This window comes from Mesitornis unicolor, unplaced genomic scaffold (genome assembly GCF_000695765.1).
Source record: "Mesitornis unicolor isolate BGI_N332 unplaced genomic scaffold, ASM69576v1 scaffold31913, whole genome shotgun sequence".
In the NCBI taxonomy this organism is placed as follows: Eukaryota; Metazoa; Chordata; class Aves; order Mesitornithiformes; family Mesitornithidae; genus Mesitornis; species Mesitornis unicolor.
In genome coordinates this window covers 61,182-88,363 of record NW_010173192.1, presented here as the reverse complement: position 1 = coordinate 88,363, position 27,182 = coordinate 61,182, and the positions used below count along the sequence as shown (strand labels likewise).

At 37.9% G+C, this 27,182-nt stretch overlaps 1 protein-coding gene across 1 annotated transcript in view; it reads left to right on the top strand.

Moving 5' to 3' along the window:
- Nucleotides 1–27,182, top strand: part of RFTN1 (raftlin, lipid raft linker 1) — a gene marked incomplete at its 5' end in the record, with an annotated part of 55,418 nt that overhangs the window by 8,632 nt on the left and 19,604 nt on the right. Inside the window, 3 exons of the mRNA XM_010180636.1 lie at nucleotides 3,993–4,101; nucleotides 17,797–18,220; nucleotides 21,992–22,195. Coding sequence (XP_010178938.1) covers nucleotides 3,993–4,101; nucleotides 17,797–18,220; nucleotides 21,992–22,195 — 737 coding nt within the window. The remainder of the gene's footprint in view (nucleotides 1–3,992; nucleotides 4,102–17,796; nucleotides 18,221–21,991; nucleotides 22,196–27,182) is intronic.

Sequence of the window (27,182 nt, the reverse complement as noted above, 5' to 3'; positions counted from 1 at the left end):
GATTGACATCAGTCCCTCTCCAGAAGAGAACAGGGGATTGCAAGTGCAGGGACAAGAGTGAAGTCAGGAGACCTGAGCTCTGCTTTTGACTTTTCCTCTGGCTTCTGTGATCTTGATAGATGTGCATATTTTGGGGGGTCCTAATTCATAGTCTCTAATGAAAATGGTCCTCAAAGTAGTCTCATTAAATGAACAACAACAAAAAACAATTGGGGTTTTAGCAATTTCTGTCAGTATAGAATTTACCTGTACCTATATTTAGCTACTTCTGTATGGCTATACTAATAATATTCAAAGGGTTTAATGAGGGAATTTTATTATATTTATGAAATACTTTGCAATTAATTTACAAAAGGCATTGTTTTTTTATTGTACGGAGGCTGGAAATAATTTCTTGCCCACCTGCATTTGCTCAGAAAATTTATTTTTGTGGTCTGTGAAATCCACAGTTATTTATTATTTTCATGTGAGAAGCTATGACTTTTGGTTTCTTTGTTTTTGACAGAGTAAGCGGCTCTTAAATGTTTCCTACAAAGGTGAAAACTACCAATATAGACTAAGACTTTAACATATATGTTAAAGCATAGCCTTTACCATATATGGACATATTTTACTTGAAAGCTTGGAAAAATACTTTTTGGTAATATAAAGTACTCCAGTTGGAATATTTTAACTAAAGATTTTATGGCCTTTAGTGGGATCTGTTACGCATGTTTTGTAAAATAATGTTCCTAACAGAGTGCAATGGTATTTGATGCCATTTCTTTCATGAACCCCATTGTAAAGGTAGCTCTGAGACTCTTAGAGGAAGAATTCACTGTCTCCTGTTTGCTTAAATATTTACAAGCAGTAAGTGTATTTCAAAGTAAGTGCGTCTTAAAGAAGGAAAAATAAACAGGTAACTTAAAGCAGTTGCAGTAAGAATCACTATATTTTAATGTATATAATCTGTATCTCACTTAACTCATACTCCTTTCAAAGAAGCTGGAAGTGGGTCCTCCAAAAACTGCACAAAATCAGAGTCCAAGGAGCTGTTGAGGGGGACGAGAGGAATTAGAGAGTGGTTTGAGGCTGAACTTGTCTCTGCCTTATAGCTGTGTATAACCTTCACCAATATAGGTTGAAAAGAGTTCGTTTTTATAGATAGCCAGTGGGTTTAAACATGAAAATACAGTGTTTCTTTGGTCTTTTGGAGCTAGCAAGGCTTGATTTTTGTCACAGCAAGTCTTTACAGCAGTGCCATGGCTCGTGTACCTGACCTGAACGCTATGTGAAGGACAGATTTTGGTGAAAGAATGGGTAAAAGAGGGTTTGTGCCCATGGGTTTCTCCTGTTTTTTCCTGTTCCTTGGCCTCACGTTAAATAAGCATGGATAGTGTAACACATACTTCATTTTTTGGATTTTATATCTTAACTTTGAATTTGAGCTGTATTATTTCAACGTCTCCAGGCTGGGAGCAAGGCTTCCTCAGCCAGTCTGGCACAGGGCCGTGGTGAGTGCAGTGGGTTGCCTCAGCAAGGGAAATGTTTGGTCCTCATGTTTCTAGATGCTTGGTGTTGACCCCAAAAATTGGATTGGTTGTCTAAAAAGGGCTTGGCTCCTTGCTACCCATTCCTAATAACCTACTTCTGGTTTATTATTATGCAATAGCCAAAGCACTGGAGGATCCTGTTTGCTCTGTTTGATGTTGTGTGGACATTGCAATATCAAATGACAGTTTTGATGGTTTATTAACTGCTAGAGCATTAGAGGGACCTAGCTTGTACTTATTCTCTCTGGAACATGGCTAGGTAACATCAGGACTACATTTCCGGTCAGTCATATTCAGATTTTAGAAAAAAAAGTAGGTATAATAGTATGTACTCTAGCAAGGAGACTTTCTTAAGCTTATTTTTATGTTCTTGAATGCACTGAGTTCATCTGTGGTGGAAAATCTGCACAAAATAGATTATTTTATCTCTGACTTTATCTAGAAGAGCAAAAATAGTTTTCTGCAGTTCATGTGTTGTCCCTCACAAAGCTATTATTTTTTTTCCCTTGACAAAGTTGTTCTTTGCTGCTTAAATTAATTGCTGTATGTCTGTTACAGAGGAGGAGTGGTGGAACACTTCTAGTCCTCCAGTAATCACAGAATGGTTTGCGTTGGAAGAGACCTCAAAGAACACCCAGTCCAACCCCCTGCCGTGGGCAGGGACACCTCCCACTAGACCTGGCTGCTCAAAGCCCTGTCCAACCTTGCATCTGTTGTCAGAATGTCAGTTTTCTTTTAATTAGCTGAAAAAATGACTTCCTCAGCCTACACATCCAGACAGACCATTTGAGCAGGTGAAGGAATAGATTAAAATGGTTTTCTCCACTGCAGTACGACAAATATTGCAGGGAATCTTTGAGGGAAAATAGGAATATTATGGTCAATCTGTGACCCGACTGAGACAGAGGAATCATGATTTCTGTAAATCCTATAAAGGTGTTTGGAGAGTTTCCATAGATGCCAATGTTTTGTTAAAATTTATCTGGAGTCGAGAACAGAATGGGACTACAAGTTACGAGAAGAACCTAGAAAGGAAGTGAAAAACAAGAAACGGGTTTCAGTGTACCCAAACCGTAGTCTGGGACCACCTGTCCCATGTGTGAGTGGGATAAGAAAAAGGAAGTGAGAGTGTAGCCTGTCTGAAAGTGGGAGGATCAAGTATGAAATACAATGTCGTGTGATGCTTCAGAAAATTTTGGCAGTATTGCCTAGGAAACACGCTGCCAGTTTGCAGTTGCCGGCCTACGCATCTCATGGCTCTGAGTGACTGTCAGCGTTTTGGGAAAGCCCCTGGGACCATCTGTAACTGAAGCGTGCTTTACGTGTCACACAGTCTCAGTCCCCAGAACAGAGCTGCTACACAGAGTTGCTTTTGCAAGCATGTCAAGCCTGAAAAGCCCTTTTTTGGTTCTTTTGCTGCTTCCTCAGTGCTCTCAGTTCAAACTTCTGCACCTTTCGTCCCGTCCTGTAGGTATGCAGTGCATCAAGTGGCTGCTGGCCAAAGTTACCTCTTTACTTCAGACTAGATCTTTTGATGCTCCATGTGGGATGTTAAGATAATTGCTCTGTTAATCTGAAGAATTATAGGCTAGCTTTTATTTTTGTCTGTTTCTTTAGGAGTTCTCCTAAAGAGCTGATAAAACAAATGATCTTCTAGATTTCCTCTATTGGTCAAGTGTATCAGCTTCCTTGCATGGGAGCCAGAGGAGATGAAAACTGCCTTTGGTAGCAGTACTTGGCTGTGCACACCTATAGACTGTTTCTCAAGATCATTCAGGATAACTTCCAAACATTCCCTTGGCGTATTTTGACCAATACCATGTTTCCACAGCAGTAATTTGTTCAGCAATGTATATGGCAGATAACATACTCTTTGAATTATTTTAGCAGTTAGTGTCTTGTGAAAGAGAAGGGATTTCAGACATAGCTTTACATTTCTCAACAACAAAGCATTAGGCAAGACTGAAGGACAGACTACTTCGATTAGCCCCAGATTTTTAAATGTTCACTGAGAACGGTGGTAGATAAGAGTATGAATTCCTTTAATTACTGCCTGTGAAACACCCTGCCTCAAGCTACCCTGTGGACCTGGAGCATCTGTCAGCCCAATGCACAGCAACCTGCTTTCTGCATATTCTGAGTTGTATCACCTCTACACCCCCTTGGCATTGGCCGTAGGTGCCAGGCTGACACAGTTTTTCTTGGACAGATGAAGAAATTTGGAAATCCCTGAGGCATTCTGCCATCCACACTCATTGGTGTGATTTCCTTCACTAGTAAGTAAGTGAGGTGCTGTGGCTTCCTCTTGTTAGAACTGTGTTGGGCTCAATGGAGTGAATATGCTAGAACCAAAATTTTGTCTGAAGGTTAGCTCTCCATGGGAAGTATTTGTAAAAGGGATGTCTGTGTGTCCAGTGTCAAGAACAGAAACTGATTCTTTTTTTTTATGTCTGTCTCTAGGTCTTCAAAAGGTGATGTCCATAGTGAAGGATATGTCTTGGAGGTAGAGTGCTGCTCGTCTTTAAACCAACTTTCTGACAAAAAGGAGATACCTGATTTTATTAAGAAAGTGAGTAAAAAAAATAAAAAAAGGCAAACCCAAAACACAGTGTGCTTTTACTTGAACTATGGTTATTGCTTCTAGTTATGTCAGTCTGACAATAGGAATATGTGTACATTTTGTGCAGTTGAAATGCTGCACTAAAATTTGGTGCTTTGTAATTTTAAGTATCTGAAAGGAAATGATACTTATTGAGAGAAACAAGTTTGATCATAGTATTATGTTAAAATGATTTGCAGTGTCACAGGTGGGCAATCTCTCACAAATGTTATCAACTAAGTTACCAGTGTAGAAGACAGTCCTGTAATGGTGTAAACATTTTAAGTTGAAACACCATGTATCATTTCCATTTTAGTGTCAAAATATTCTTTTGCACAGTACTGTAGCTAAAAGGCCTATTAACTCACAGAAACCTACGGATTAATTGAAGTTATGTTTCAGTATCACATGATGTTAGCAGTTAGAGATTATACTGGTAACCTAAATCCCTTTGTCATCCAGAATAGTGTTGGTTTCACTAAACTTTTATATATACTGGACAATTTGAAAAGAACCCTGCAAATCTTTATTTGTTGTCATTTTAGTGAAGACAGATTCATTGTGCATGTTTCAAATTTTGCAGCATCTGTTGTGTCTTATTGCATGTTATAAAAGCTAGCATTAAATACTATATTTACTTAGCCACATGGTGTAAGAATAGTGTGAGTAGACCTACCTCCCCTAGCTTTAATCCGGCTTATAGTGATAATACTTAAGAAAATTTTGTAGAACAAATTTCAGCACAGGCTGTGTGAGCTTGACAGGGATTTAGCTTGACAGGCTCAGATTGCACTCATGTTCCTTTTTACTATGAACTGTAAAAACTGGATTAAAAATAATGCAGCTATGACTATCTGGTCATGGTCATCACACTTGAAGATATATAGATTTTGGTATCAGAACAAACTGAAGTTTTCTGAATGCTTACTAATATTCAAAAGTTTGAGTCCGAATTTCATTTCAGGACTTATTATTGTACATACATCTATTATATATGTGTACATATGTATTTCTGTTCTGATGCTATCTTGGATTTTTTTCAATATATTCGCACTTAGGCAAAACTGGTGTAGTTCTTGTGTATCAGTTTCAACTTGTTTGGTTTTGTTCTTCCGTTCCTTGAGTCAGAGTAGAAATATAGGCTTATCTGTCACTACTGGGAGCAAACTTTTCATCATAGCGACAGAAAACTTCTTTGCATTTGTAACTTCAGAAGGAGTATGGCTAACATGAAAACAAAATTACAATCCAGGAGTCAGCTTATTTCCATAAATATCCAATTCTGAGACTCCTTAGAATGTTTTTCTAGACAAGGAAATGTTTCTGTTGGTAGAAGCCATTTGATTTTGGGGTTAGGAAGATGGCTTTTTGAAATATAATAATTTAAATTTTAATAGCTAAAATGTATATTTACTGTTTCTCTGTAGACTGAGTATGTCGCTTATCCTCAGATGTTATTTGATGTAGAGGAATTTGAAGTTCTTTGAAGCCGTCGCTGTCAAGTGTGCACCGTGTCACTGTCTGTATCTGATTAAACACACTGCGAAAGTCTCAACACTTTTATGTAAATCTAAATCAGAAAACAGGACTTGTTTAGGAGTAGGAATTAATTGTCATATTAACTCATTTGTCTGAGCAACAGAAATGTCCATTGCTTTTAAGGACATATAAAACAGATGTTCACAAACAAAATAAATGAAAAATAAAGGACATTCTTCAAATAAAGTAGTAACAAAAGGCTGTTAGGACAACTGCCTGCTTTCAAAAACGAACAACTCTATAATTCTTCTCAAACTGTGGAATACAATTGAAGTTAATAGAGTGTTGTAATCGAACAGGCAAATCATTGATCACAGAGCTTTTCATAATAGAGCCTTCTAGCACAGGTTTATCATCTTGATGCATTGCAAATTACTATTTAAAAAAAAAGATAGCAAATAGAGTAGCTATGTTTTCAAAACAAATTTTCTCCAACTGTGAATTTCCTAGAAAAAAAATCCTCTACCCTGAAAGAATGAATTTTACTAATTTTATTATGTACTCTCAAGCAAGTATTGTTTACATGGAGTTTGAACAAGGATGCAATTTTAATAACTACTTTTCTCAATTGACTTCTTGTTGCACTGAATATGTATGTCGTACTGAATATTAACTGCTTGCCTCTGGCAAACACAAAACAATTTTGCAGTGGCATACAGCATAGGTAATATATTTTTTCTTCCTGTGTAACTTCATCTAATGTTAAGAGTAATGAAGTAGAAACAAGGAAGTTACTTCACCTGGAGAATGCTTCTCGCTCACTGAAACAAAGTGCCTTAGACCATGTTGACTATAAAGCATTTAAGAAAAGCCAAGGAAGACTCCTGGGTCAAACCTGTATTCTTTTGCTGAGATCCTTCTGCACTTTGGGACTCTGTTCCAATTCTCTTCTCATTTCTGTACGTTTTTGCCACCACTGTGTTCCTCAGCACAGTAAAAGCTATGGAAGACAGAAGATAGTTAAATACTGGGGACGTAATGTTGCACAGGATACACTCTTCCTGTACCTTAAAATCATGTTGACAGCACCACGTTCTGTTTGTTCTTTCAGATCAATGTGGATCTGGTGCAGCTCAACATGTCCTAAAGAGCTCAAACAGTCCCACAGTGTCTTTGCCACATAATTCCTGGGCAATGAAAGAAATAACTGTTGTGTATGTACTTTACTGCTGTGGTGATATTAGCACTCCTGTCTCTAGCTCTCAGGCAATACAGAGATTAAAGATTTGCTCATCTGCTTTTTAATGAGCAAAGCTAACTTCTGAACTTCTCATCGCTGTGCCTCAGATCATTCTGAAATTGTTGTAACTCAGAGGTGTTACTTCTAAGATACTGTATTTTGTAATGCTTTGACTTGTGTCTCATGTAAAATAGGATAGCCTTTAATTACTTCCTTAGTTGCTCTTTATTTCTGTGTATCCTGTTATCATTTTTTTCATCTGAGAGTGTTCTCCTGAATGTGCTGAGACAAATAAGGGAGGAGAAGTGAGGCTGACATCCCAAGAAAAGAGTTATTTTGGATACGCAGTCCTTAATGAATGCCAAATATGTTTCTCGTGACCTTTGTTTTCTACATCAATCTGAGTTACGTGCTATAGAAGAACTTACAGGAAGCTTTTACTCCTATATTCACATCTTTGCAGTGGTAGTGAAAGGTTAGGAAATGAAGGACAGTTTCTGTACCATTTCTTCTCAGTTCTGACTTTTTAAAATTTAGGAAGCACATCTCTGATTCCTTGGTTGCCTGCTTAATAGTGCTCTGTCAGAAGGAAATTCTTGTATGTTAACTTTTTTCACTTTGACTCCATTGCAGAGTTCATATTTCTTGTCCCTGTGGACTCATTATCCTTCCCTAGGGAAGTATGATAAGCATGGAAAAGCGTGGTTTAAAAATGCTGCAGCTTAACTGATGTCCAAATGCAGGCATCTTCCTTTTGTGCTTTTTTAGTTGTGGGTGGTTGTTTTTTTTACTACACGAGGACCCTGCGGGTCTGTCCTTACTTAACTCAGAAATGACACTAATTTCTCCCAGCAAACCTAAGGTCATCCAGATGAATAATTGGTTTTGCGTTTTCAGAAGTGGACCAGTTCAGCTTGAAAGATGGCCACTATTGTGAAACAACTACATAATGCATATCTTGCAACGAAATCTGCTGTTTGAGACAGTATCAAATCTGCTCGTTGCTGTTCCCTCTGTTCATAGTTTTGGTGAACTTCAGTGAGCGTACAAATGCCATCACCAGCTCAAAAGCTGCCAGTAACATGTTGCTCCTCTAAGCGGTCCTCTGAACAATTTCTGTAGTCCAGTGTATCCTAGAAATAGTCTTGACACCTGCAGATACAGTGACTTTGCACGTAAGTTTGTTGACATTTATTTTCTAGGACTACTATTGCTGGTATTACTAGACTTAAGACTAGACTTACGCAAGTAGGACTCCAGAGAGGAAACCACAAATGTGCTAAAGAAGTAAAAACCACATTGCAAGGATGCTGCCACCCCTGTACTTGTTCTAGAGTTGACATCTACAACAGCGATCCCCATTTCTTGCAAGATACCTAGGGAATGGGACTATTTTGAAAGCAAGGCCATACAATGCTAACATTTGGATGAAGGACTCATGCCCTACGTTGCTGAAAGGATCTGCCATATTTGAGCCCTCTTGGCAGTTTTATGGAATATATGGTGTCAACTGGTATTCACTGGAATTTTTCTAAATATCTTTTTAAAAAGAAAATGTTATCAGGAATAGAACTGACATGAGGAGTTTAGTATGTTTCAAGTGCTAGTTTATGCACTGGAAATTAATACACGTTACTACCAACAAGTTTACACTGCAGTTGAACTTAGTGTACTCCTGAAAGGTGAAACATTTCTGAAAGGGGTTCAGTTCTCCTGCCCATTATTTGCCCTTGTTCCTCTGGAGGGAGCAGCGGGCAGGGGAGTGGCTGAGTGCTTGAGTAAGGAACTGCTCCATACCCCAACCAACCCCAGGTCAATCTCACTGCATGTTTCTCTGTGTTGATGTTTTTATCACACTATTGAGATACTTCTTTTCCTGCTCTCTATTTTTTTACCCCCTCCATTCATCTGTAGGTGTTTTGGTGTTATCAAGATACCTGCTATCTTAGTTCATGTGCATCGTTTTCTGGAGAGTTGTCTGTGTTACTGCTCTAATTGCGGAAGAATTTTTGCATTAGTATTGCTGCTAAAAGACGAGTTAGTTCTCCAGCTTCTTTTAAGTTGCTAGATAGAAGCAGGGTTGGAGTATTTAGGACTTGTGTCTCTCCTATAATATAAAAACTGAATGCCCATATGAATTAGAGCTTTTAAAATCTTTTCCATAGATGTTCCTGGTCAAGGGAGTGATCCAACCCAGATTTGGCTTTTCACTTATTTCCTACATATTTACTCACATCAGAATGAGCTTTTGTTTTATGTGATCAAAACAAGGGACTTCACATATCCATGTAGTGTGTGAAAGCGATATTAAATTATTTTGAACTCACAGCTTCTGAGTTTTAAAACTCTCTTCAGCACCTAACCATGAAATGGCAAGATGATATGGAAGATGAGAGATGTATCCTAGGACAAATATGTACTTTTAATATGCATAATTATTTGTGTTTGTAACAGTATGACAAGCTAATGAGTAGACAGACGTCTGCAATTTCCTAGATAAAATGAATGTGAAAATTACTAATCCTGTAAATTATTTTACTTTTATTTGTAATCACTAAGCAACATACTGATTTTTTTATTTAGCTGTTCCAGTATTTCTCACATTCTTGTCTATTTGTGTTTGTCAGTTTTTGTTCTTCATCTCTTAATTTTTGCAATGAGATTTCTTTTTTAGAAAGAACAGAGATGCAGCTTCTGAGTGTTGTGAAGAGCACTAGTCTGTTGGTGGATTTCTTGGCTCTGTTGCTGCAGTCTCACAAGGATCTCTTCTGGGAAGTCTCTGATTGCTCTCTTGGTACCAGGATTCCTTAGCTGGTTCTTGTAATCCTAAGCGTTATTGTTTACTTTAGGTGTGTTTTAGCTGGCACGTCCAGAAATTTCCTGCAGGGTCTACAGTCAGAGCAGGTGGCAGTAAAATATAGACAAGGAGGAAAATTGAGTCTTTAATTTGCTCAGAGGATTGTTCTTAAAATGAATAAGCAGTTCAAATTTACTTCTGTGGCTAGAAAATGAGCCCTCTAGAGTACTGTTTATTGCCTAGGATTACTTCTCTAGATGTGTCCTCAACCTTTTCTGAAGTAATTTCCATCCTTAAAACAAACCCAAAAAATCCCACCCCAAAACCTTCACTCTCCAGGGCATTTGCAAAAGAACAATACAGCATTTATTTCTTTAGCACATTGTAATGAAAACCATTGCTGGGCACTTAGCTGACTGCTTTGTTTTCTGCATGTTTGCAGTGCAAATGCAGCCCCTATTTTATATTTGAGTATTTGGATCATAGAAGTAGATATGATCATGAAGCAGAAGTCGAAATTCAACATCAGTGGTTCAGCTGTTTGTGATCTGCTGTGATAATATTTGTTAAAGTGCATTTTGTTAACATTTTCTAAGTGTATATATATAACAAGAGATGGTAAAAAATAGCATATACCGTATTTTAAACAGCCTGGTGTGAAGGGAAACATCTGTTCCTGGTTAAGCTTCTTTCAACTTGTGTTCTTTTGCTAAGCCCTGTAAGAGTGGTGTTGATATATATCTTCCATGAACATTGCAAAACTATTTTCAGGACTTTCCCAGGAGCCTGGTTGTGCTTTTATAATCCTTTGCCCCCAGCAGCTTTCAGAGTCGTCCTCTTGACCAAGATAAAAATAGTTGTTATAAAGTTGATGTTTTTAATGATCCTGCTTCTGTCTGGTGGGAAAAATAACTTTTTTTAAAATAACATTAAATAGGGTAATATCTTATTCTGTGCTAAAATAAAATATGGGCAAATTGTTCAAATTGTAATTTTGGCTACAAGTAACAGATGGCTTGATGAAACAATGTGATTTTAAAGGAACACTCTTTGGTTCATATAAAGGTAAAAGAGAGTGTTCCCTGCAAATTAGATGTAAACTCCCCAAGTTTGAGGCTGAATTCTAAATTTTTAAAGTATTGCCATTGCCCTGAACCTTTTGTTTTTTTTCTTTCATTGCTTAGGACAAAGTTGGGTGAAATCAGTGTCCCAGTTTTGAATCGCATTAGTGCTAGTTGATCACGAATAAATTAGTGTTTTTTCATGGTCTACAAAGAGCACTGAATTGTGTTCATCCAGCTAAAACGGTTGTTAGATACAACACTCAACCATCCATCTCTATAAATCTTTATTTTCCCCTTGCTTATGTTCACACATAAGTGCAGGGGTTTGTCTCGAAAGATTCATGTGCAAGGCATGGTCTGCGTTTTGAAAATGCCTGTTCCCTAGAGCAAGCACTTGGGACAGAGTTTCTGCAGACTTTTTATTTGAGAGCATGTATCAAGTATTTGATTTGAGTGAGCATAACTCTGCTCTATAGCAGTTTATCCCAGGTCTTGTTTTAGGGATTAGATCTTCAATGACATGGATAAATTCACAATTTCTTTTTAGAGTTTAGGGCAAGGATGGGAGAATTCAAGTATGTTACATGGCTTCTGGGCAGGTAGCGCAGTCACTGAACCTTGTGTCCAGCAATGTTTGCTCTTTGCCAGCTGTGTAAAGGAACAGGTGCTAAAATAAGATAATAATCTGAGGAGAATCATCACACCCAAGACCACAGAGGATGAGACAGTGTGGTTTCAAGAGCTGTCATCTGATGAGAGATGCTGAAAGAAACAAGTGTAATTGCACCATGCTGCACTCCATGTTTAGTATGGTTATATTGTTCTCGAGAAGGTATGTACAGCTAACACAAGCTGGAGAGGAATTTCAAGTTCTTGCACTCATCTCTGCCTTGGCTCCCATAGCAGGAGACATACAACTTGCTGTAACTTAATATCCCTTGGCAGCACTGTCTTAAGAGCCTATCTTCTGGTTTATTCAGCACAGCAGTAAGTTGCAGCAGCTACTTGCTTCACTGCATTTCTCCCTGTTCTGTTTGTAGATTCAGGTCCCTTTTGCAGAGGCTACTACCAATGGGCGTGTTGTAAAACTGCAAATCTTGCTTTCCTTTCCATGTTTGGTGCCTTGTTATGCTCTACCACAAGTGCAACGAGAACTTCAAGTGTCAAGTCAATGGTTCTGTTGAATGGGCTTTATACTGCAAAGATGGAAAGGCAGTGTACAGCTGTTTCTTTGAGAAACTGATTAAGTTTTTAGCTTTTGGGTTTGTTTTTGGACTCTATGATGTTTTCCTGAATCTGTCAACTTCATTCTAATGGTCTTATCCAGAGTTCCTGAACAGTAAAATTCTCATCAAGGTTTGCATGGGAAATACCAATATAAACACTTGTCAACAACACCGCTTAAAGGATGGCTGGGTTTGGGATTGTGGTAACATATTTCAAGGCATCCCTCCAGGGTTTTATCCCTGATGGCCTATTTTGATGTAATTGGCAGTGAAAATACTTGGTAATTGGAAAGCCTGAATGCAAACTAGAATTTGACTTTCTAAAAGCTACATATTTATTTACTTATATTTCTATGAATGTGAGCTATCTATCTCAAATTCAGAATTGATGAGTGTAAATTGGAAAAGATTTAAAAATGTATGGGAAGTACAGGCTTAAATGACAGAGCATCCTAGTCAGAAAGGGTTTGGAAATCTGCAAGTAGCAAAACAGTCTCAGAGTAACTGGACAGAAAAAATGATCATCAGTTGCTGCTTTGCTGTTTGATTAGTAGAATTATCTCTTTTTTTTTTTTTGTAACTTAGTAGTAGACATGCAAAAATGTCAAAGTTGCAGAGGTTTTGAGTCGTTTAGAAGAACTGAACCCCTCCTTCAGAACGTTAGCTATGCTTAGTTGGTTTTAAAATAAGCAGTAAACTCTTGATGACTTCTGCTGTCTTCTGAGAAGGAGCATGTGAGACCTACAGAAAATGTCAGAGGCAAACAAGAAGCCTGTCTTAATTTTAAACATCTGTTTTCAGAAATGAACTAGAGGGGGGATGTTCAGTATTTGTGATGGAACATGTAATAGAAAATATTAATGAAGGAGGACACAGATGGAAGACTGTAGTCTTGAATGTCCTTTTCCAGTTCCAACTCCTGGTATGCAGTACATAGCGTTCCCCTCAAACCACAAGATCATGTTCTTTGCATGAAGATCCTGGGCACTGTGTCTGTTGTCAAAGGACATCTGCTTGAATCCTAAAAACAAGGTAGAAAAATACAGTGATCTTTCTGGTACACATTATCAGATCTAATGCCTCCAACATAGTTCTCTTAAAAACAACCACCAAATAGACAGATGAGAATTTATTTTATTGGCTAAGACAGCTTGTGCTTGGCTTACAAAAAGTTTTAGATAGCTCTGAGCAAAATTAACCCAGCTATTGTTTCAAAGGCCGTATGTTTTCCCATCAGTAGGACTAAGTAGCAGTCATTCCCTTAGTTTACAGCAAAGCTAACTAAATGCATCTGACCATTGGTAAATCAGTTCATTGCACATAGAAAATGTTGTCCTTTCTCCAAGCATGTGCTCTTTGTAAATTGTTTCTGTTGTTTGTTTTTATATTAGCAGCAGTCCCAGGTTGCTGCAACATTCTTTCGGTACCTTGGTATATCATGAACCATATAGCAAGCCTATTAATGTTCAGTCCTATTGCCTAGGTCTTGAAGGTGTTTTTTTCCAGATCATCAGGAAATGTAAGCCTTGAGACCATTTAGGACTGCTATAAACTGGAGTGCCCCAATGACATTGGTAAAACTGCTTTTCCTTTGGATGCATCCCAAAAATGTCCGGCTCCTGGCATACGAGAGTTAAGAGAAATTCAAAGGTCTTGTCTTATTAGAAAATGTGTTTGAAAATCCTTATCCAAGAGAGAGATCCTCATTATTAAATTGCTGTGCATTATTTCTTGTGTTTGTTGATGCGGGTAGAATACTGTCCTGTGCTTGCAGGAAGTGTTTGATTTGCTGTGTGACAAAATGTGGAGAAATTTTGGAGAAATGTCCCTGTAAGCAGTTACCAAAGCTGACAGAAGTCTATGATTCTGCTCAGCATAGGATCTATATCCTTGAGCTTCTGTATTTATAAGGGGTACCATCATGCTTGCTATGAGTAGGAGATTGCTACAGAGCTGATAATGCAAAAAGAAACAGAATCACAAACAATATGTGGACTGTACAGTGAACTAGCCAAGTGTCTTTATTCTGAATAGATTTGAAAAGAAAACCTGTATGTGGCTGTTTAAAATGAGCTTTCAGCGTGGAATCTCTGCACTTCTTTGATGGCTGGGAGGCCTATAGTTTAAAAGCAAGTAGTTTTCTGAAAAGAGGATTTCATCATTCAGCCATACTGTTGCCACATGGGATTTTACATATCTTTAAATTAGACTGTCAGCCATTTTTTAATTAGGGTAGGGAGCCTTCAAGAGAACCAGAAGTATTTAAAAAGATGGGACAGAAATTTACAGCATCAACATAATGCTTAGTGACACTGCTTTGTGCTGCTGCTGGTTCCTGAACTGTGGTCGGTTAGTTCAGAGATAAACAGTAACTCCTGACAAATGTTAAGAAGCGTTAACGCAAGTGCCCCAGCTAAAATTCAATTAAGGTAGTGACATCAGGGTTGGACACGGTGCTTGTTCCTATTCCTGCTAGAGTTAGTGGGAGAATTGATATTTATTTCACATATAGCAAAGGCTAAATCTGTCATTTTTTTCCCTTCAGGGAAAATGCCAGGTTTCTAATCAAGCAAATTATAGGGATGACATTAAATTCTTTAACTGTCTCAGCCCTCTGTGCACATGAAATTTCACCTCTTCTTTAAGCAGGTTCTATTTTTAAACTGGTGTAAATGCAATTTTGTTGCAAGGTACTTATAAACTGATCTGGATGTGCCCATTTGGGGCTTTATTCAGATTGAAATAAATGAATTAAGTTCTCCTTCTGTTGTTGAACAATAACATCTTTTGTGATGGAGACCTGCTCTTGTATTTGTGGTTAATAGAATCCATGCAGCACTTCATGAGGCAATAAAAATGTTTCTGTTCCTATCTGGGGAAAGAACCAAAGAATTTTTTTTAGTATTATTTTAAATTTTGTTGGAATTTCCCTTTAAAAAATTTCCCAAGATGTAAAGAGCAAGTATGTAGCATAGTTAAAATACATAGGAGGAGAGTAAAACGACTGGAATTAGTATGGATAATCTAATGCAAGGGCGTTTTTAATCTAGCTTTTTTTCTGATGTGGTAAGCAGTGGAGATGCAGTTGTTCTGCTTTTTATGCTTTTTCCTCTCATTTGGTCATACAGCGTAGTATGACAAGCACCTTTGGTAGTACCCTTGTTGGTACTCTAAACTGGCACATAAAGGCAAGTAATTGTAGTATTTGTCCAATCTGGGGTATGTTCTGGTGACCCTGTTAGTGTAACATCATGGTCTGCCCATTCAGTTCCTCTCCATTCTCCCATGCATTGGCCTCTTGCTGGTTCCCAACACCGCATTTGCTAAGATATTCAATATTTCCAATACAGGAAACAGGAAATGTGAATGTATACTGGATGACATAATTCATTCTCTATGTGAAGACAACTAAAATTTTGTACTATTTAAGCTCCCGACAGGATGCTGAAAAATCAAGTTGTCTCTGTTTGCAGTTTGAAAATGTTCAGGCTTTATACTTTATTTATGATGAGAGCTAGCCTCTTCATGTTTTAGTGGAAAGTGGGAAGGAAAGACTCTTTGTGACTGCCAATTTATCACTTTGCTGTTCTGCAGCTTACACTGCACTGTTGATGTAACATTTCCTGCTAAATTGGCTTTATTGAAAATAATGAGATGCTTGGTTTTCCCTTATGTAATTGGGAATTTACCTTATGTAAAAGGTTTAAATAAGATTATGCATTCTGCAGGTTGATTTCCTGGGGAAGGGTCTTGAAGGTAGAGTCTCTTTTTGCAATCCTTCTGCTGAACTATTAGGCTACTGTGGCTTAGACTATGGGTCAGTCCTTATTTCCATCTATTTCCATTCTGAGAACAAGAGCATCAGAAAAAAAACCTCAGCGTCAGGTACTCCTCAGAACAAACACTTTTTTTTCCCTGAGTGAGCCAAGACTGTGAATCATTGCTACAATAGCTGTGAAAGCTGTTCTCATCCAAATCACAGCGTGGGAGAGTCTGGTATGGATTGACAAGCAGTCTTGATTGACCAGGACCAATAAAATTACTACATATGTACTATCCTCAAACTCTTTGCATAGTAGTTAAATTTCTAGTCTAAATTTCTATAATTAGCTGCCCTGCAGCCTACTAAACAAATGTAGTGGTGTGTCTGTAGATCAGCGATCAGAGATGAACTGAATTTGTAACTCTTACTATTGACTGTATAAAAATTATTTGTAAAGTTACTACAGGGAGTCAGGACCATTAACAATGTGATGAATGCATCTATCATTGACATTCACTTAAACCTTTCTGAGCAAGCTAGTTACACGCTTTCTTTGAAGAGAAATACTCATTTAATCAGGATACTGCTAGTAGTAATTTTATTTGGATGTTATTGTCCTTTTCAGCAATGAGCTTTAGTTAAGTCAGCACGCCATGTTCGCCAGGCTAAACACTTGTGAAGACCATTGCCTTGTTTCCAGGAGAGCTCTGTTTCAGTTCCTGTGATCATGAAATCTCAAGAGTTAATTTAACGTGGAAGATATAATAGTGATTTGAAAGAGGAAGTTCTTCTTGTTCATCAGGTATCATCTGTAGGCTTCTGTGTTCAGAACAGGAACCCATTACGAGGAAGTAGATGATTAATTTTTTAAAAAACCCAACATATTCTGGGTAAGGAAGATGCAGAAATGAGATTCCTCTTACATTTAAAAAAGAAAAAGTTTTAAAAAATTCTTCCTATTTAGTTGCTATTGAAAAAAAAGGCCTGAACTGTCACATGTGAGTTCATACTATATTGAGCCTTGGAGAATAATTGAGACGCTTTAACTCTCTGGAGTTAAATGATATGCAGAGAGAGGGAAATTATTTCTCCATTCTCAAGGCATTTCTTTTTGAAATATTTATGTGTGTTTAGACTATATTATACGAAGAGTACACATTACATGGAAATCTTTCCCTTTTGGTGATGATTCTGATAAATGTATCAGCAGACACTCATGTTTTCACTAAAGTCTGGCCCTTATTGCAGCTTCTCCTGGGTTTGAGGAGTGTGAGGTTGGTGACTCGAGTGGGTGCTGCATCCATAGACCTGATTCTGCTTAAAAAAGATTTCTCTCTCAGCTTTGTCTCAAACCTTCCGTAGTTAATTCCAGCTTTATCTAATTGTCATTACTGCTAGCCCAGTGCTTTTTTTCTTGGGATCTTTTGCGATTTGATTCCTTCATTCTCCTCCTTTACCTAAAGTATGCAGGATTAATTACAGTGCCCCTTAGTTCCCATTTTTCTTCTTCTCCTTACCACATCTCACCATGCCTTTTTCTGTTCTGAGCTCTGTATCTTCCCAAAAGCTATTAAAATAGCTTTGTTTTTATGTACTCATTATGTGAAAGTTTGTCATTTGTGTCTCAATCCAAAATAGGACAAACAACAACTGTTGTTATAATGGTGCATATAACAGAGAAACTGATTAACCTTTTCCTTGCAGAAATGTCATAAACAAATGTAATTCAGCAGAAGATATATTAAGACCCTCACTTTAAAAAGTTGATACTAAAACGTTGTGTGACATTTCCAGTAATTTAGCATAAATAAACTTTTCAGATACTTTATCCCTTGTGAAGAAATATGTAGGTATTTTATCTTTTTTTAGTTTTCTTTTTTTTCTCCATTTCCACATTATTTCAGACCATTTATAAACTTTCTGTCCTGCTTCTCTAGAACAAAGCTTTTTCTGTAAATGTAATATGACAATTTCTTGTGGTAGTGGACAAAAGAAGCAAAATGACATGCCAGCTGCCTTGAAGGGTGTTATTTTCTGTATTTCTATTTAGCTAAGACAGCTTGACAGTTAAAAATCTAATCTTCTTTGACTTGTAGATTCAAGATGCTGCAAGTCAAGGCTTGAAATTTGTTGGAATTATACCTCAGTACCATTCCCAAAAGAACTGTCTTGTCAGCACCTCCCTGACACCCGCCAGTAACAACTCTGTGCAATCAAGAGATAATAAAAATGTTTCGAATTACCCTGAGGATCATGCTTCACCGGATGGCGAGAAAATAGATGGCATTAATGGATGCGGTACTCCAGCACCGAGTGAGGAAAGTGCTGACCAATGTGCCACATCCAGGGAGGGCTGCAGAGGTGAAGGACAGGCTACCGACGAGCTGAATCTCAAGTCTGCGAAGGGAAACGAAGAGCAGTTTGAACATGCGAGCCCAAGTGTAACAGAAGCAGTAGACAAGCCAAATGGGCTTGCAGAGAGCGAAACACCAGCACGATGCTTAAAACCACTCACTGGCAGTAAGTATCGCGGTGACTTCTACAAAAAGCCAAGTTAAGATTGCCTCAATTATGTTCCAAGCTACTTTAGGGGGTGGGGATGTAGGGAGGACTTTACCACTGTAATTGCAAAGAAATGATGCACCAATTGAGCCACTTAACCTGATTTCAGCATGGTTACACAGTTCACAATGACTGAGCTTAAGTCAGATGGCAAATGAAGAGATGATACAAGTGGGTGCAACTTTGTCATGGCCCGTTTGTATGCCTGAGTGTAAAGACTTACTTTTGTCTCCTGTTCAGTTGAACTGGTTCATTTCTACATTTGTTGCAATACCTTGAGAGCTCTTGATCTTTGTATCCTTTTTCTCTATTTGAATAAAAAACCCTGCTAATCTGCCTGGCAAGGTTTTGCAGCAACAGAAGGAATAAGTCACAAAGCCTTATCACAGTGAACCCCTTTGTAGCAGGTGAACAGATAGCTGAAATTAGACCACATCAGGAACAGCAGGATTATATGTGATCTGGACTCTGAAGTCTTCTAGTATCCTATAGTCAGGCTGCGGTCAGTGCTACAGTCAGAATTGTTATTACTGCAAAGCAGCAGTTATTTTTGTTACTCATGTTTGCAAATTCATAATAAAGGACCTCTTGGTAGTGGTTCTCCTAATAATCTGCTTTCCAATTCTCATTTTTTGGTAAGATTATTCTTCATATACCAGTTTTCTGTCTTTCCTTTCTTTGACATATTTCTCCTCAGGTGCACTTTCTATTCTTAAATGTCATTTTATGCCATCAAAACCCAAAACTCTCAGGTGAGGTCTCAAAGTACCCTCCTTAAGGTGTTGGTTGGAGGTTACTTCAGAAGTAGGAATTGTAGTTGAAAATAGGATGTAGACCAGAGTAATTTAGAAAATTAAAAGTCATCAGAAAAAAAAGTCCTTGCCCGGTTTCCAGTTTAAGCCTCAAATTATTTTTGTTTCCTGTATTTGCTTAAATCCTAGAAAACTGTGTGTATACTCATTTCTCTTACCACTTTGCTTACTTTCCTTGAAAGTTCCCAATCTGTGTAAGGAAATTCCATAGACATTCCTTTCAGCTGGTGCTGTCCTTGACTTTAGTTTATCCTTATTCTTTATGTCTTACACAGTTTCAGTCCTACCCCTTTGGGGATTTTGTGTGTAGGACTGAGAATGACTCTGCCTTGTACCCTCCTTGGACTATTGTCTTGGCTTCCGTTGCATTTTGATGTAATTAGCTTTTTGCCGTCAGATTTGATCACACTCTACTAACCTTTCACCATACTATCTTCAATTTTTGCAGGGCAACGGGCAGCAAGATTAGATCAAAGCATAGCTATTATTTGAAAAAAATTGTTCTGGTTTACATTAGAATCTTACGCATTACGAAACCTTTCTTAGTTTTAAATTGTTCTAAATTTAAGTTCTAAGTTAATACAAGTTGAAATAGTTCTAAATTTAAATTCTAAATTCTTAGTTGTTAGTTCTAAATTAGTTCTCTCCAAGTCTAATCAGACCACTTCTTTCTCTTTATATATCTCCACTGTCTTTGAGAAAGTTAACCTCGCAAGTTTACTTCATCTTTTTGATGCTATTCTTCTACATACTGAAGAGTGGAAATGTTTTGCTACAAGTAACCATGTTTTTAGTATTTCTGCATAATCTGAAGCTGATCAATGCCAATCTTCCCAGCTTCTATGTCTGTAACAGCTCAGGGTTTTATTACAGCTGCTGATTTGCCAGATAAGAGGTTTTATTTTAAAAATACCTTTAGTTTCCTTATTTTTCTTTTTTTCTCTGAGTGCTTTTTGGGTTTAATTATTTCTCATACAGTTTTTTTAATTGGTGAGTTTTGCAGACTGAAGGTCTGAGAAGGCAGTTTTATGTGACAGTTCACCTATGGTAGGGTTTTCCCAAATCTATTGCCTGTGCAACGTTGTTGTTTTCTTTATTACTCTTTCATGAATCTTTGTTATTACAGCACTCCCTTTTCCTCTCATGGAAAATGTATTTCGGTCTCTGGCACCAGTTCTCCATCCTTCCTTGGGAACATAAAGATAGAATGCATCAGGTGTTTTGGTTTGTTGTTTTTTTTTTTCCAGTTAACCTACATATTCCATAGGAAGTTACTACTCTTGAACTCTTTCTTCCCTACATAAAAGTTCAGGAAAAAAGAAGTTATATTTTTTACTATTGTGGAATTTTTTTTTCTTTATTTTAGATTTTATACTATTCAAGTGTTTATGCTTCTTCATTTTTTTTCTGAATATTTTGTGGTGCTCATTCACTTTCCCTTTTATTAAAGGCTCTTCACAGCAGCGTTGAAAATGATTTGCCTGTCAACAAGGCACAGATATTCCAATGGTTTGTCCAGAAGTGCTGTGTTAACTAGAACCAAACTGAAGGTGTCTTCGTCCGTGCTTGAGCAGTCAGGCTTACAGTGAAAGCTGGTATCAGTAGTGGCTTGAGCAGTGGTTAGGACTGGTATATTGTACCAGTAATGGTGACAAACCAAGTCAACCACTGAAAGATTCATGCATTTTAAATGCATGTTGTCAGTAGGCCAGTGGCAGATCCAGATTAACTCCCTATGGTTTTCTGGTTACATTATTTGCTTTTGTTAATATAATGTCTTCGTATACATTAGAAAGATCTCCATTGCCAACATGAGTATATTTTGGGGGTCAGAATCAAAACCATCATAGAAGTTTTCTTTTCTGAGTCAGGATTCTCATAATTTTGTTCATTCTAAACAAGTGGTAAACAGCAAGAGGGTTCATGTTAACAGTTTATTCTGTTCTACTCTATTGAATCATGGTTCATGTCTGGGATCATTAGGTCTCTTTTTCTTGTTTGGTTATATCCTGAGCTTCCTTCTTTCTTCTTCAAGAGCTGCCAGCCTGTCTCTGAGCATCTCCTTTCTAATATCTTTTTCAATTTACACACTACTTCTTGCTCAGTGATGTTTGTTCAAGAGCAATCTTAATGTTTCTTTTTACATCTCTTTCTTTACTTTAATACTTGAAGTTACAATGTAATAACTTGGAAACGAGAGGAGGTTATTGAATGAATGAGTTTTACATAGTGTCTTTACCTTTCATATTAATTTATTTTGGGACAATTTTTAGCATTTGGAAGTCATTAGAAATTTCACCATTGATTTCCATGTCCATTAATAAGTAAAATAATAATGTCTAAGATTTTTTTATTGATAATTTTATTGATGGTTGTACTCTTCTGAGAATTTGGAAGGTGTATCTGCACTTAAACGTGCTTCCAGTTTTAGGGCTGTGAAAGCTCAGCTTTGTTGTCAACAATGACAGCCTACCTTAGCTGCTCCTGTGATTTACTAGAGGACATCTAGAGCCAAGTCTAGAAAATGTTCTCATTTGTAAGACTCCTCACAGTTCCGCTTACAACTGCTACAGTACTTAAAGCAGTTTGCTTTCCTATCTTTGTTTACACTGAGAACTCCAGCAGGGGGGTTGTCCATTAATACTCGGCTATTACTGTCTTTAAGTGTTTTGTTGTTAACAATTAATCCATTATTAGTAATTAATATTGTAACAGCAATCAAAATATCATACTGGGTTTTAGGACCCTACTGTGTTGGACCCTGCAGAAATGTATTAAGGAGAAAACCATGACCCAAAGTAATATTTGCAGTTGCACAGTGCAATCAGGCAAGGCAAAACAGTGGGTTATACATTGTTTTAGCTGAAATTTTATGATAGTTGTTGCATTACTCTTTTTTTTTCTTTCTTTTTGTTAGAAGCAGAGATCTTTGCTCTTTTCAACAAGCCAAAAACCCCACAAAGATGCAGCCAGTACTATACGGTGACTATCCCTATGAGGATCTCCAGGAATGGGCAGACTGTCAATGGCTTAGAAGCAAATTGGCTGGAGCACATGACAGATCACTTCAGGAAAGGGGGCTCATTGGTAAACGCCATCTTCAGCCTTGGAATGGTAAATGGTATGGAAATTACAGAAAGCATTATGCTGTGATTATTTTCCTTTCTCCTCTAATAGAGGTCATTATCTTTGAAGAGAAGACATTTGGGAGATGCTTTAATATAGGCTTGGGGCAGATTTGTTTTTACATCAGCCTATTTCAGTAAAATAGAATGAAAGCACAGGAAATATTTTGGCATTTGAATAAGGAAATCAGATCATATATTGTATTTTATAAACATACTAGCAATGATCCTGTAATTGCAGAAATATAGAAAGTCAATAAACAGTACCAAGTAAAATGGATTAAAGTAATAAGATTGTAAAGTAGATGACATAAATGGAAGACTGGCTTTCCTCTTAGCTGTCCAGCCACATGCTGCATCTGGGTCTGATTGCGGGTCAGTGTAAGGGCTTTCCAGTTTCCCCTGGCCAACTTGTAGTCAGTTACTCCCAGTTCTTGCCGAGACCCTTCCCACCTTGATGTCACAGTGTTTTATAATATTGTCTTCTGTGCTTGTTTCATGCTAGCTAGTGTGTTCATGTAAGTGGTGGATAAATGTTGGTCTTAAATTAAGAAGAGTAGATTAAAAAGGAGATTTTTGTATGTTGTGAAAATGTGGCACTGAATCTAGCTTAATACTGTAGCCAGTCTGTACTATGCTTGTGGCCACCATGGTGTCTGTTTCTGAAGTCAAGCCTGCTGTACAAAGATTTTGGTGCATAGTCAGGGTCAGAGAAACATAACCAAGGGACCATGAGAACAAACCAAGGAAAGTACTTGAACAGAAAAATGTTGAAGTTACAGCTGGATTAACTTTATTGGAAAATGATGTGACTAGTATACTTCATGGTTAGACTGCTTAAAGCTGCATCTTTCACCACATTTTTGTTGGTTTTTGCATTCTTCAAAAGGAATGTGGTAACCCATAGATTGGGCGCTGCTTCCAAGATCCATGGGTTTGTGCCTCAAAATTATAGGAAAACTGCTTCCAGAGCTTCTTCTTCCCATTTTGCTGCTGGTCAAAATTCCAGGACCCATGACAAAACATAGTAATATGAGTCAGTTCTGGTAAAAGTCAATCAGGAAATCAACAGGCAATCCTAATTTTTCATTTTGCAAGCAAGTAGCAAAAAAAGGAAGGTCTAAAGTTCAGCTGTTGGAATGCTTTTGCACAGCTTCCTGGAAAGCCTTTAATTGCTAGTTAACTTGCTTAAAAACAAATGGTCATTTACTTTATGTGTATAAATTGCAACTCATAGAGGCAAATCTAATTGGCTTTATCAGGCTCAGTGTTTTCTTTAATAAAATCTGCTTATCAGTGCACTCTAAAATGCTTTAAACACAGCATTTTTCTGTTATTTAAACTTCTTAAGTTCATTTACATAACAGAGGCCTGGGGGAAGTTCATGTGCTTGGATACCAGAGTGCGGAGTGCTGGATAACTGCCTGTGGACATAGATAAAGTAGGCTTGAATGATGACAGTAACGTTTCAATGTAAACAGAACAATGAATTATGTAGAAGTGGACAGATTCAGGATTAAGTTAGATTAGAGATTCAAGATGAACTATTAGTAAACGTTTTTATTAGCGTTTTACAGTTACAGGAAGAACAGGTTCAGAAGTCAAAAATCTTAGAGTTAAGATTTCTAGAAGTGTATGAATTAGAACAGTTAAGTTATAACACCATGAACATGCCCATGGCATTAGAAGAAGATTTGCTAACAACACCTGTAAGTTACTATCAGTTGCAGTTAAACATTTGTGATTTAAATCCTAAAATTTTCACAGAGAAAGGGAACAGCTTTTTCACTGATATGCCAACCGGTATGAAACAACCCAGGGCAAGAAGGACGGAAAAAAGAGGGGGGGGCTGACAGCTTCTCAGCTCTGTACTTTTTTCTAGTCTTTTATGGCAACATATCCAGCTCTTCATAACTGGTCTCCTTATTCACTGATTAATCCTCTTCCAAATTAAGGTAATAGTAATATACTTTCTTTAATTGGTTATATCACATTTCTTTGTTCCGGGAGCTGGTTTTCTCTTTGGCTTAAAGTATGAATTCATTATCTTGCTTTATTAGACTTAAAAGCAGTGTTATTTTCTTCTTCTTTCCCCCCTTGTCCTTGGAATGCCCAGTGAAGTGAAGATTTCCAGATTGTCAGTAGTCATAAATCTGTTTCTTCCTTCTGCCAACAGTTTAATAATTAGTTTTTAAAAGAGATTTAAAGTTCACTGATAAACAATTGTTTCTTTTTGATTATTATTGTATCAGATAATTACAAACAGAAATATAACACAATTGCAAATTACAATATGTAAACCATGCAGAGTTACACCATATATTAAATGTATTCAGATTTTGCTAATAAATTGGAAACAGCAGCTTGCTTGGTCCTTGAATGTTCTTCTATTGAAAAATATCAGTTATTTAAATTTGGAGATTAGTTAGTTGCTGGTGCTTTTTCTTCCAATTCATGTCATTGCTAATTCTGCCTGTAGTCCCAAATGTAAACTGGTCCTGCCTAGTGATCTAAAGTGATCACAGAACTTCACCCTTGTAATCGGTGGGATCGCTTTTTTTCCTATAACAGCAAGTCTCTAGTCAGCAGTGTGAGAAGGGAGTAAGAGTCAGAGCTAAGTTATATTTTGATGCCTTAACAGAGTAATCACAAGCCTGCTCATCTTAAGTTGTTTTGAACTGCAGGTCTGTAAGTGCCTGGTGTTCTTGTATTTGTTTTGCCATTCTGTCTGTGAATTTCCTGCCTTTCAAACTTAGAAAAAGCCAGCCAACCAACCAGACAACACTGACAGTTCTTAAAGACAAAGTAAATGAAACAAAATGTGAGTTGCTTGGCGGAGGAAAGTAGTCAAGTTTTTAGAGGGTCACATTGATTGTTATATTCGCACTGCGTCTGACAGAGATGAACCAGTGATGTGTGTGGCCAATTATAGTCACCTTATCCACTGAAGTGGCTGGAACTTTGATCATCCATATGGAATTATTTTGACTGTGTATGGTGAAGGTGAAAAAAATTAAGGAGAAGGGAAGAATATAAATATGAAGCAAAGGCCAACATTCAGGTCACATGCCACATAAAGTCACAGATAGCTAGTTTTCCTTCTTGAGAGCAACAGCAGCCTAAAGGTTAGTTTCCTAGGTATGGGCAATTTGTAGTTCAAAGACAGCAAGGGGAAAATTGGTGCCCACTAGGAATGCTGTGACGGTAAAGTAAGAAGTCTTTTCCCATATACTTCTTGTAAATCAGAAGCAAGAACATCAGAATAGCTTTTTGTCAACCTAGCTACATCAAATATTTATACAACCCAGTGAAAATAGCTTTATGTGCACAGTAGGATACCTTAATAAAAAATGCGGTGGTAATGGAACATTTTCAGAGGAAGGACAGTGATTGTAACCTTTACATTCAGAGCCTTTTCTTTTAAGAAAGAGTGAAGTTACGTCAATTCAAGTATAGAGATTGGAAAATGATACCACAGAAAGAAAAGTCAAAATGGTTTGTTTTATTGGCATTCCTTACTGCCCCATTGCAAATGAAACAATGTTTGGAATTACTGAAGACCTTTTTAGTGTAGGCTAAGTTCCAGGAGCAAAATCTTGTTAAACAAGAGGTTACCAAAAGAGAATACAACTGCATCAGAATCAGGAAATACCTTGCATGAGGAGCAGTGGAAACTGGCAAGATGAACTCACCATCTAAAGCTTTGAATAGCTGATCTTTGTAGACAGGTTAGGTAAGATTCGGCTGAATAAGTGTAGGCAGGGCAGACCCTGCAGGTATCTGCATAGGAGTTATCACGCAAAAGTGCCACTATAATCAATAGAGATCTAGGCTTTGACCAAAATAGTCAGTAGGATTTGTGTTGTGATTCGCCTCATCCTACATCAGATATACATAAAAAGAGATCAGGTAGATTGGAATGGGTGATTTAGTGACAGCAGGCCTAGGTAAGACTGAAATACTTGGTGCCTCGTTTGCCTTCGTCTTCACTGATGCAGTCTTCAAGGCCTCTTAGCTTAGAGGGAAGGTTCAGGGAGGTGCAGGACTAGCAGCAGTGGATGAAGATCAAGCCAGGGATTGCGTGAGACCAAATAGTCTGCATCCAAGGGTGCTGGGAGAACTGGCTCATGTCATAACAAGGCCACTTATGGTCATCTTTGAAAGGTCATGGAGATCAGGGGAGTTTTCCAACACTTGAGAAATGCAAAGGTTGCACTTGTTTTTAAAAAAAGATCAAAAGGACAACCCAGGGACCCTACAGGATGGTCAGCCTCACTTCATTCCCGGGTAAATAATCTTGGGACGCATTTCTGGATTCATGAAGGAGAAGAGAATTATTTGGAACAGTCAGCATGGACTTAACAAAAGTAAATCATACTTGATGAAACTGATTGTCTTCTGTGATTAAATGGCTGGATTTGTGGATGAAGGGAAAGCAGTAGATGTCCTTTTGGGTGAATTAATCAAGGAAGTTTGACAGTGGCTCCCACAATATTTTTGTATCCAAGTTAGGACCCTGCAGCCTAGATGGGAGGACAACTAGATGAGTAAAATATTAAGCTCAGAGAGTCGTGGTTCATAGGTCACACTTTACCTGGAGTAACAAGTAGAGTACCACAGAGATCTATCCTGGGACCTGTTGTGTTTAACAACTTTATCAGTGGTGCAGAGGAGGCAACGGGCCTTGCTTTTGTCAAATCTGCAGATGACCCCAGGGGTGCAGCTGATGTGCTTTCAGAACTGGGCTGCTGTCCAGAGGGGCCTGGGCAGACTGGAAGAATGTGCCAGCAGGAGCTTTGTGAAATTCCACGAGAAAAAATGTCCTGCCTCTGGGAAGGGAGAAGCCTTTTCACTAATCCAGGCTGGGGACTGCCTGGCTGAGTAGCAGCTCTGTTGAAAAGGGCCTGGAGGATGTTAGTAGTCAGCAAGTTGAGGATGAAGCAGCAATATGCCCTGGCAGTGCAGAAGGCAACAGTGTACCAG